At 38.6% G+C, this 12,696-nt stretch overlaps 1 protein-coding gene across 1 annotated transcript in view; it reads right to left on the reverse strand.

Annotated features, from left to right (window-relative positions):
• Positions 1 to 7,625, reverse strand: part of Btc (betacellulin) — a 53,470-nt gene extending 45,845 nt beyond the window's left edge. Inside the window, exon 1 of the mRNA XM_027939777.2 lies at positions 7,562 to 7,625. Coding sequence (XP_027795578.1) covers positions 7,562 to 7,625 — 64 coding nt within the window. The remainder of the gene's footprint in view (positions 1 to 7,561) is intronic.
• Positions 7,626 to 12,696: the final 5,071 nt, after the last annotated feature.

Below are 12,696 nucleotides of genomic sequence, written 5' to 3' on the forward strand. Positions count from 1 at the left end.
GGGTTTCCACTTAAATGCAATGTAATATCTCTGAATTTTAGTGTCTAATCCCCTCCTATTTACTATATTCAACAATGAATGTTTATCTGTTATGATCCAGGCACTCATCTTGCACTTAGAGTTCATATTCATCAAGCCAGAACCTTGTAGTATTTACATAACCTCTCTGTTTCATATCTTCCTCTATAAATGGAAATAATAATGATATCTAGCTCTGGTGTACAACTTTATTCACCTAGCACAGGAGCTAGATAGCATTACTATGTGAATAAAATGGGTTATTAAGCTCTTAGAACAGTGCCTAGCTCACACACTGCATAACTACTCTGCTATTATTTTTGTTGTTCAGATAAAATGAGATAATGGGGATGAAAACACTTTTTCAATTCTAAATGTCCCCCAAAATGTAAAGAGTTACTCTATTGAGATTCCATAGTGAAGGTCAAGTAGATCCCCAAGTGCAGAGCAACATTCTGTGTCAGTCTCCCTAGGAGGTAAGAGCTCTCTCGATTTCCAGAACCCAGGTGACATTGCAATAGGAAGGTGGTCACAAACAAGTCAGATCCAGATCTCATAAAAATGATTAATTCAGCTCTGATGACATTTTTTCTGGCCTTGCTACTGAGCTTGCTGCACTAGAAGGCAAAGGCAAGTGGTCATTTCCTATTCTAGAAAGGCCTGGACCACACAGCTCACCTCAAAGAATAGAGAACAAGAATTTATATGTCATGTACTTACATCTAACCATTAGGAAACTCAGACAATTGATGGATATGAAAACTTCATATATAATGTAAAATAACTTAGAAATTCCACACTGACAAATCAAATATCAAGTCTATCTCTAAAGCATATCTAGCTCAACTTCTACATGAACCACCAAAAGTTCTTTTCTATTTAATATTAAACAGAAACCTATGACTAGAACAACTTGATTATTCACCACTAATGAAAAACATGTGTCCAAAAAGTTCTAATCAAAGAGAAAAAAAATCACCTAACACCACACAGAATTCAAAGAACATTTTTAATAAACCATTGGAAAGTACCCTAGTCCACTGATCTTCTCTTCTTCACTTAAATACTTATTTTGTCTTATTTAATTTAATGAATTAGTTAATTAATTATTGGGGCTGGAACCGAACTCTGGAACCTTTTGTATGTTATACCCTCAACCCCCAACACTTATATTAAAAGCCTATATTTTTACCAATGAACTATGCCATTGAACCAATCATGTGAAGGATGTAGCAGCCTGACTTTCTAATATGAAACATAAGAAATGGAAGAAATAATCTTACTTCTTGAAAAACAAGAATGGATGAATGGATCACCAGCACAGCCAATTGCAAGTTCCGTGTAACAAGAGGTGAAGAAACATGCCCTTCTACAACATCTCTGAACCATGGGCTAATGTTTGGCAAAAGCATAATAGAAATGCTTTATTTGCTGCCTTTTTTAGTGGATGGGCACATTCCACCAATAACCACTTGAATTCATTCATTCATTAATTTAGCTGATATGTTTTGCATATTTGCTATCTGCCAGACACTCTATACAATCTCCCCAAAGTAAATAATAAGTCCAAACAAATAAATAAATGCATACCTTTTTTTGCAAAGAGGAAAATGTTACATTAATAATTCTTTCTGTTATATAGGTAACTTAGAACCTTGAAATAAGATTAAATATGAACATTGTTATAAATGTTCCACCTCCCTTTTATAAATAATAACTAGCCTATAAGTCAGTAAATAATATACCATATATCTTCAGGAAAAAATGTAAAGAATGCAGGAAAGTATTTCATGGTTACTTGACTTTGCTGATAATCAAAGTAGGCAGTTGCTTAATTGATGTGAATTAAGATTAAATACTCCATCTCTCTCCAACCATCCAAAACAGTTTCTCCTCTTCCTTTATATGCTCACAATTACAGATTCATTTGAGCTACTGAGATTCCTTTTTTGTTAAGATACAAATATCCCCATGAATGCTAGCAGTCTTTAGCTATAAAAAGGATACCCATTTTAATCAGATTACTTTCCTCTTAAATTTGACTTGAGAGTATTCCTGACCAACTAGCCTAAGAATTCTTTGTGGGTCCATAATCAACTAGGATCTTAGCTTAAGAAGCATTAATAGTACATAAAACATGAAGGTAGCATGGGGCAGGGCTGAGAATTCAAATCTTGAAATCATATAGACAAGAATTTGATTCCACCTTATGGTGTATTTTAGGGAGTCACTTAATTTCTCAGAGTGTTAGGCTCCAGGTCTATAAAGTTGGGTCATTTGTAATAGCATCTACCTTTCGGAGATATAGTGAGTGTTAGAGAAAATCTGACCTTCCTATAGCCAGCTCTCTGAAAGAGAATTAATTTTGAATGTCCTAAAGCATCTATTGTCTGATGATTTAACTTCTTTGTTGTGCATCTAGACTAGGATTAGCTATGTATCCTCTGTAGGACAACTATGAGTCACTCAAAATAAGTATATGGTTTAAGGGGCTGGGGATATGGCTCAAGTAGTATGGCGCTCACCTGGCATGTGTGAGGCACTGGATTTAATCCTCAGCACCACACAAAAATAAAATAAAGACATTGTGTTCACCTAAAGCTAAAAAATAAATATTAAAAAAAATAAGTATATGGTTTAAAACTCTTGTGGACTTGCCTCGCATGCACAAAGCCCTGGTTCAATCCCTAGCACCACAAAAAAAAAAAAAAAAAACTCTTGTGGAATCCAGACTGAGAAAGCCAAAATGGATCCACACCTTGTATGTGGCCAAAACTAACAGCATGACTGTTATTATTACACACAAGGTGAGTTTAGCTGTAGGGACAGTATAAAAGAATGAGGAAATCAACTCACTGTATGATGTTTGAATCACTATAAACCTTTAGCACTCCACAACTTGGTTGTGCATTAAGTTTTCCACAGAAACATGGAAAGTTGCTCATTTAAAGGACATTGGGGGCTACTCCATTTGAAGCATTCTACAATTGTCTAAATAGGTAACTTAAGAATAATTAAACTTGTATAAATGAATGGTGGTATTAAATACTTGCCACTTCAGTGTCTGACTTGCAAATCTTAGAAGGTATAAGTCAAAACCTATACTCCTCCACAAAAGATTCTTGCTTTTGTCCCTGGTGTTAGTCAGCTTTTTATCTCTGTGACCAAAACACCTGACATAAACAACTTAAAGGAGGAAAAGTTTATTTTGGCTCAGATTTCAGTCCATGACTAGCTGGCTTCATTGCTTTGGTCCTGAGGTGAGACAGAACGTCTTGGAGGAAGGTTATGGAAGAGGAAAGATGCTCAGCTCATGGCAGCCAGGAAACAGTCACACAAGACAGAAAGGAAGGGGCCAGGAACAAGATAAACATTTCTAGGGCAAACCTCCAGAGACCTCTTCCTTCAACTAGATTCTACCTTCTAATAATCTATTCAAATTAATAATCCATAAAATGAATTCATCCACTGATGAGATTAGAGCCCTTGTGGTCCAATCATTTCCTAAAACCTTTACCTCTGGAGACCACTTCATTGTGGTTGGAGCCTTAAGCACATGAGCCTTTGGGGGACATTGCAGGTCTAAACCATAGCAATCCCTTTTTGAGAAATAAATGCCCTGAATTGCAAGATGTCTTTTTAATGCAAATGTATGAGAGAGAGAGAGAGAGAGAGAGAGAGAGAGAGAGAGAGAGAGAGAACCCTCTAAAGTCCTTGCAGATGAAGAGAAATCCATTGCTATGAAGATATAATAATAAAACCAGTCACATCTCTTCGAACTTAATGCTTACTACAGACTTTAATATAAGATTATTCCAATTAGTTCTATCCTTTAAGTACCCTTTTAATTCAAAGTTTTATATGAACTGGCCTGGGAAGGTAATCCTAACCACTGTTTAGACAGGATGTTTTGTGATAATTTGTGATTCAAATCATCCAATATTAACACTAACTTTAAAAACACAGAAACTGCCCTCACAGACAAAATGTAAGAGTTACTGGAACCAGACTCCAATTTTCGTAGCATGTCTTGAAAAAGCAAGCAAATGCAAATATGGCTCAGAATGAAGTCACTACAGGGTGTTCCCCTCTTTTGGCAAGGAAGAAGTTATGGATTGGCATCTTCGTCATCTAAGGAATCATAACCAGTTACAAATTAAGGCTATCGCCCATCACCCATAATGCTTAGAATGAAAATAATCTTAATGGGATTATTTCTCATACAAAATAACAAAGCTGAAAACAAAGTATTCAATATCTCTTCTTCAACAGTTTCCTCTGAATCACTGGAATTGGTATACTATTAATAAATGGATTTGTTAGCAAATAAGATAATACAGTTGAGAAATGGAAGGGTTTTTTGGAAATTCTATTTATAGAAAAATTAAGTTGTTCAAGATTTCTACTGACTATGAAAATTCCTTTAGCTTTAGTAAAATATAATCAATTAATATGTACAAAGAATTTAATTACATATAAAAATATGTACAGATCTACATATATAAGTATATACATTATTACATATATAAATAGAAAATTTATATCTATGTTAAATTTATATGTACCATATTAATTCAGTTTTCCTAGGTATGACTCTTTTCTATATCACCTTACTTTTCTGTTCATAAAATTTCCCAAAGGGAATAGTCTATCATTTGCATATGTTATAATAAAAACTCCCCTGTCTAAATCCATCTGCTAAGTCCCAGGTGTATTTAAGGAGCATCTGCATTTATAATACATATAAGTCATCCATAATTTGTCACAAGTTATTTTACTTTTTTAAAGCATATGAGAAAGGAAAGTGTATAGTCATCTGAGAAACCCCTTCATTCTACAAATGAAGAAAACAATGCCAGAAAGTTGTGACTTACAGATATCTTAGTCACAGAATGGCAGAGCAAGAACCAGATCTCATGTCTGCTCAATGCCAGCTCTCTGGTCTTTCCACTGTCCACCCCCCCCAACACATTTCTCACATTCTTTTCAAAAAGTAAATAAAATAACATGTCCCTTAAATTAGGAATGGAACTTAAAAGTAAAGTGTGTATGATAGAAATAGAAATGCTTAATGGAAACAGTGATGCCAACAAATTATATCCTTTGGCATTTTGCAAAAAAAAAGAGAGAGAGCTCTTAGTGGATGCAGACGCAGAATTCAACTTCCTAAGTCAATCATTCTGAAGGTGGTTGTACATTTCGGTTACCCTGAGTGTATAGAAGTCTGTACAATTCTGCCTTTTGACAAGTTTTCAAAAAAAAAAAAAGTTAAAGCACAGTATGACAGTAAAGTGGGGGAGAATGTCCATCAACACTCAACAGTTATTTCTACCCTGGCATTTCTCTTGGCCCAGCACCCTAATTTGAGCTCTAATTAGCTCATGCCTGGATCATACCTATGAAACAATCAGACCCTCTGATCTGCAGTTTTTCTCCCCTCTTCCCACAGTGCACCCCAGTGCCAGATTCATTCATCTCCTGTAAATCATTGTTCACATTATACATCCTTCATCCAAGCCTTGTGATAGTGTGCATTTTACTACTAATTGATTCGTGTCCAAATATTTTACAGTCTTTTTTTCAATTCGTCATAATCTGTCTGCATTTTATGAATTCTGTCTTACAAGCTGTTGCTTGTCTTTCCAGTAGAACATTCTCAATCCCATCATCAACCTTTACTAAGTGCTTTTTCCCTTATCTATTTCTCACTTTCTTCTCTGCTATTTGAAATCCTACCCAAGCTTCCATTACCTACTCAGGTCCCTTAAACAGTTTCTCCCCACTATTCCTTTCCTCACTACTGAGCTCTCCCTTCTTTGGTTTCCTAAGTGTTTCTCTAATTGTTTCATATTGGCAGTCTTGCATTCCCCAATGTTCTTTTTGGGGCAAGAATTGTGGTCTAGGAATCTCTCCAATACTCTTCTCACCCCCTACCCATACCTACATACTTCAGCATCTTGCTGACTACAGCAGATACTGAGTACCTAGACTGCCAGACTGTGCAGGTAAGGCAAAGGAGGAGGATGCCACCTACATCCCAGTGATCCTGGTGAAAGTCCTAAATCTCAGGTGCATCACTCTTCTTGATGCTCCTCATTACTCTTCACTACACTAATACTGACTTCTCCCTCTGCAGGATTTGTTAAATCCATCCCTTCTTTCTAACCATGAATCTATGTCTGATCCACCTGCAACCAAGTTACATTACCCGCTTTCTCACTCCAAGGACAGAACAAAAATGAAAACATTGATTTAGATTCCACTTATTTTTCCTCCATAAGAAAAAAATTCCACCCCTTTATTCACATGTGTTTCCAGGGTTGAAGATAGGAGTGATACCATGACAATGTTTAGGCTAGGGAGACCTCCCCATGTACCATCCAAGATGCCCATACTCTCCAGTTAAGACTAGAAAATATCACTAGGGTCCCTTTCCTTCTGACATCCAAAATAACCACAATGCAAGAGGGTGTTTCCAGGTGGTGGACTTTTCCCACCTACATGACTTCCTGCTCCCCTCCTACTTTGGAGGCAAGGAGAGCCTTACTTCCAGTCATTTGAAGTTCCAGCTCTCCATCCTAAGCACAGACTTCCAAGGTCATAGGGATGGCTCCAGAAAGTTCAAGGCACCTGTTCCTTCCACCTGTCCTCTTCCCTCACCCAGGTGATTCATGTCCAGTGGTCTTTAAAGTAACAACTTTTCTCCCACTGAAGAAAAGTTTTCCCTCCCAGAGTTTCGTCTTAAAATAGGAAATAACAGATTACAAGTGAAGTGTTCTTGAATTTCATCAAAGGTTTCCTCAATAAAATGTGTCATTTCCCTTTCCTTTCTTCCCTGTCAGCAACAGGAGAGTCAGGTCCCCGAAGGTGAGTTTTTGCCTTTCCCAGTTCCTTCCAGCTGCCCCAGCAAAAATAAGGCATATTAATTCATTCTTAGATCATGACAGTTTCTCCAGGAGCCGTCCCCTTCCTTTCTCACACTGCCGGACACACACACACACACACACAGAGAGAGAGAGAGAGAGAGAGAGAGAGAGAGAGAGAGGGAGAAATTCTCTCCACCAGGTTGCTCCACACTCCCTGCCAGCATCTTGGGTCACTGAGTTGCTCCTGTGGGTACCCTTCGGGGTACAGACGTCTATTCTCCTTCTTTAGTGAGTTTTCCTCCCACCACTCCGCACTCGAGGGCACTCTGTCCCCAGAGCCCTAAGGCACCCCCTCGGGTCGCTGTAGGGCCCTCTGTTCTGTGCACTGCTCCCGTTGGCAACCTGAGCATAGCACCGGCAGCGCGGCCCGCGCGATCCCTTCCGCCTTCGGGCCTCCCTCCACGCCTAGGGGCAGCCTCCAACAGGTGCAGCCCCAAGTGCCCAATTGCCAGATCCTCAACTTCGTCCTCTCTCAGTCATCAAAGTTCTCTGACCCGCGCTCGCCAGCCCGAGAGCGCCCTCGTGCCCAGATGTCTGCGCGATTCAGAGTTTGCCCTCCCTGTGACTCCAGCCCCGGTCTTTCCTCCTGCTCTCAAGTGCCCAGCGTGGCCACTTACCCAGGGCAAGGGCCAGGAGCAGTGGCAGGGAGCTGGCGCCGCTGCCCGGGGCGGCCCGGTCCATCAACCCCGCTCTGCGGGGCCGGGCAGCCCCTAGACGAGTCTCCCTCCTCCTTCTTCGCCCCCTTCCCGGGACCCGGGCGCTCGAGAGGGTGCTTGGAAACTAATCCTGGAGCCAGGAGGAAACGAAACTACTCTTCTGGCTGGCACCCTGGCTACAGGGCAAGGAAACACCCAGGGAGGACGGCCGGCCGGCTCTGTGAGTGTCGGGAGAGGAGGGAGCCTCCTATTTATCCTCACTCCTGCGCACACACCCCACTAAAAAGGCGCAGAAATTGGTGGTAGCGGCCACGATGCTCCCACCCAAATTGCCCCACACCCATACCCACACCCAAGGATACATTTGGGCGGCCCTCGGGCCAGCTCACCCACTCCCCCTGCTGGGTCGCACCTGACTGTTCATTTCCCTCCCCCTGGAGGAGTAAACAAGGTAGGAAGGGAGATGTGAGAGACCACGTAGAGGACTGTAAGGCGCTGACCCCGCCCGCGCGCAGCCGTCAACTCTTGAAACCTGCTGACACAGAATCAAACGTGTTCTGGAACTCTAACTTTCCTCATTTCAGTTGTCATAGAGTGACCAGAGTCAAGGATCACTGAGAACAACCTCAGGCATTTGACAATAGCAAGCCTCTCTGTGAGTGCACGCAGGCAACTGCAAGTCTCATTATTATCTATCATAGTCCTAAAGCTAGTATCTTGGTTTTCAGTAAGCATTATCTTCTAATAATTTTTGAGAATTTTGTCTTATCAAAATCTACTTTAGAAATTTCATTTGCAATTTATTTATACCTTTGCTCATTTTTAATTTTATTTGCATTTATTTATTTTATTTATTTACTGTATTATTCTGTTAATTTTTGTTGGATCTATGAAAATAACAAGAATGCTTTTTGCTTCTGGCTTACCAAGCCCTCTCCCTATTTTATCATACCGTGTTATGAAGAAATGGTGGGATCCATTGGTTGTGCACCAAATAATTTCTGGAACACAGAGACATACAGCTTTCAAGGACAGAAAGGAGAATACAATTTTCTTTATATTATTTATATATTTGCTTTCAAAAATAACCAAAGAGTAAAGGTGTTCTGTGCTATGTCCTATGTTTCTATTGCAAGAGCAATAAGTATAACCATGCCCCATCAGTTCAGAAGTTGTATATCTATTGCCTCCAAACATCTGATAAACATTATTTTATGTATAAAATGCAAATCAGATGTCTGCTGCTCTCTCCCCAATTCATTGTTTAAATTAAGCAAATTATTATACAATTTTACTCCATAAGTGACATTTCATTTCAAAACCAATTCAAATTATTTTAGTGCCCAAGGCAACCAAGATATCAGAGGAATAAAAATCAGCTCTTAATTTTCCAAATTCCATTCTAGCCCCACATGATAGCTCATAAAGAATTGTAGAGAGGGCAGGCATGGGGGTTGAAGAAATCCAAGGGGGATACAAGGGGCACAGAAGGTCACTGTGCCTTAGATTAAAAGGACAGAAGAAGCACAGGAAACCAAGGGATTTTGTAATCATTTTTCTCCCTTCCTTTTTCCTTTCTGGTATTCTCTCCATCTCTATCAGGGCTCTAGGTTAAAGCATCTCTCATTCTGAAATGGTACCCTATCCAAAACGTGTCCTGTTATCCCCTACAGAATGTTACAGTTCCCATTTCTTTCCCATAGATGCTAATAAAAAAATAAAGCACACTTAAGCAAAAGGTACTAAATGTTTGTTGAGTATTGTAAAGTGCCAGTACCTGATGTAAGCATTCATCATTCACGCCATTCAAATGGCAAATTAACTTTTTTAGGTCACTAGAGTATGAAATAGTGTCATTTAATATACTAAATAGGCCAGATAAATTAATAACCTTCCCTGAGGGTTTTATTTACTGGCAGAAACAAAATAAGCATTCCCAATATATGCCTTCAAATTTTCCTAGTATTAGAGATCCAAACTCTTCAAGGTCAAGAGACTTTTGCTTTCCTATATTTCTCTTTCTTTTCTCTCCTTCTCCCTCTCCTCCTTCCCCTTCTTCCTCTGATTTTTCCTTCCTTCTTTCTCCTCTTCTTCACCTCTCCTTCTCTTTCCCCTACTCCTCCTCCTTCCCTACCTCTGTCTTCCCTTGCATATAGGAGAAGTTAATTCTCAAATCCAACAATCAACTTTGGAAAGGTTGAAGGTCAGATTTGACCATGCTGGGTCCACATTCATGTAGCAAAGCTAAGTCTCAATGCTTTAGGTTGTAATCTGGACTTCCAAAAGAAGAATAGATCGAAGTTACACAGAGTCCTAAGGCAGAACTTGTATCCATGGTATCCCCAAGCTGGAGATTGCTTGAATGGTACCTTTCCTGGACCAGCATCAGGCAGGTATAACCGGCCCTACCCAATCTGGTATGAGGCTCAAGTAGATTCCATCAGAGGGCCTTTAAGCATCAGCCTTGTTCTCTTCCCACACAAAGCAGCCTCCAACAAGGACATTCCTCCCCCTCCTCTGGACAGGACAACATAAGCTGATAATTATTTGTGTAACACAGCACATAAACAGACACACAGCATAATGAAAAGGAAAATTTTAGAATACATTCATTCTAGGTCAACATAGATTTTCCACATTATAAGATAAAAGTTCAGTAGAATACAAAGGTTGCCTACTGGTCATGGATATTACTTAATTTAATAAGAGCAATTGAATGAAAATGATAACTTTTAAAAGATATAATGTTAAAGTAATAATAAAAATCATTTAAAGCATATTATCACATAGTTACAAATCAAAAGTATAGTATATATGGAGAACTTTAAAAATTGTAATGAAGCTATTGAAATACCAATGAAAAATCAGCACTCAACATCTATATTTACTTGATTCTACTTTAAAATCATTTTCTGCAGCAGAGGAGTTATTGTTTTTTTATCCTCCCTCTCTTGCCCACTTGGTGGTACCTTCCTCTTCAGGTTTTCAGGGTCCACCTTTTTATATCCATGCTGTTTTTTGTATTTAGTGATTTATTTGGTTGCTTATTTTCTATTATTAAATTATTTCTTCATTCTAATGTGTTATACACGATGGCAGAATGCAACTCATTTCATATTACACATATAGAGCACAATTTTTCAACTCACTGGTTGTAACACTATTTGTGTCTTCATACATGTACTTATGGTAATGATGTCTAACTCATTCCACCATCATTCCTACACGCTTCCCCCGTCCCTTCCCCTCCCTCCCCTTTGCCCTATCCTCCATTCTTCCCATGTTCCCCCCACCCCATCTCCATTATGAGTCAGCATCCTCATATCAAAGAAAAAATTTGGCCTTTTGGCCTTTGGTTTTTTACTTCACTTATCATTATATTCTCCAACTCCATCCATTTACCTGCAAATGCCATGATTTTATTTTCTTTTATTGCTGAGTAATATTCCATTTTATATATATATATATATATATATATATATATATATATATACACATACATATATCAAAGTTTCCATATACATTCATCTACTGAAGGACATCTGGATTGGTTCCACAATTTAGCTATTGTGAATTGTGCTACTATAAACATTAATGTGGCTATGTCCCTGTAGTATGCTGTTTTTAAGTCCCTTCCATATAAACGGAGGAGTGAGATAGTTGGGTCAAATGGTTGTTCCATTCCAAGTTTTCCAAGGAATCTCCATACTGCTTTCCAGATTGGTTGTACCAATTTGCAGTCCCATCAGCAATGTATGAGTGTGCCTTTTCCCCCACATCCTTGTCAACACTTCTTGTTTGTATTCATAATAGCTGCCATTCTGACTGGAGTGAGATGAAATCTTAGAGTAATTATGATTTGCATTTCTCTAATTGCTAGAGATGTTGAACATTTTTTCATGTTTGTTGATTGGTTGTATATCTTCTTCTTAGAAGTGTCTGTTCAGTTCCTTGGCCCATTAATTGATTGGGTTATTTGTTTTTTTGGTGTTAAGTTTTTTGAGTGCTTTGTATATCCCAGAGATTAGTGCTCTATCTGATGTGCTTGTGGTACAGATTTGCTAATCTGTTTGACCATCTATCTTTTTAAAATGACAACTGAATACAGGTTAATATAATCTCAACCATCATTGTCTCTGTGATATTATGTCTGATAGTTTCAGTTAACCATTATGATTCTTTTACCATATTCATACAAACCTCAAAAATAAACTCTGGTCTAAAAAAATTCTGGGCTTTTGTACTGGCTTAAGTTGCATGCTAATGAAGGAAGCACCTAAGCAACATAACTTTCATGCTGGAATATGGCAAGGCCCCAAACATCCTCCCTAATACACTTGCTACAGTAGCTTCATATCCTCCTACCCGGACCTAGATTCTCAGCACTCTAGACACTCTGCTAGGAGGTCAAAACATAGGTGGATAATTATGTAAAATTGGTTCAGAAGTCTTTTCAGTACATTCAAATTGGTTCTGTGTCAATGAGTGGTTGAATCACAAATTACTCACTTCTCTCAGCCTCAGTTTCCTCATCTATAGAATGTTATGGTAATGAATTGCACAGTTTTATGACTCACAAGGATAGATATCTCCAAGGAAGAAATCTGACATATTAGAAATCCTTCAGTGGATTATTATTGTTATATTATTAAAATGTACAGGGTACATTTTTTGATTAACCCTCATTACTAAAGAGTTGAGATGGAGGGAAAGAAATAACACATAGTAAAACTATGTTAGGAAGGCAATATTGAGCTAAAATTTCATGAATTGGGGCACTATTTGTGACTCCTTATAACCCTCTGACCTACTCCTCCTTCCCTTCCTTTCCTCCTTCCTCCTTCAACTCTCTTTGAAGATCAAGACAGCATATAACTCAGGGTACAATAATTTATTGAACAATGTTTTGGTTAGTTTTCTGTTGCTGAATATCATAAGTAAATTTATAAATTTTTAAAGAACAGAGGTTTATTTGACTCGTGGTTCTGGAGGCATCTGATAAGGGCTTAACTCGCTGCACCACAACATAGTAATGTGGAAAGACAGAGCAAGTATGCTAGCTCAGGAATATTTTCCTCTTCTTATAAAGCCATAAA

The sequence above is a fragment of the Marmota flaviventris genome, chromosome 7, assembly GCF_047511675.1.
Source record: "Marmota flaviventris isolate mMarFla1 chromosome 7, mMarFla1.hap1, whole genome shotgun sequence".
Taxonomy (NCBI): Eukaryota; Metazoa; Chordata; class Mammalia; order Rodentia; family Sciuridae; genus Marmota; species Marmota flaviventris.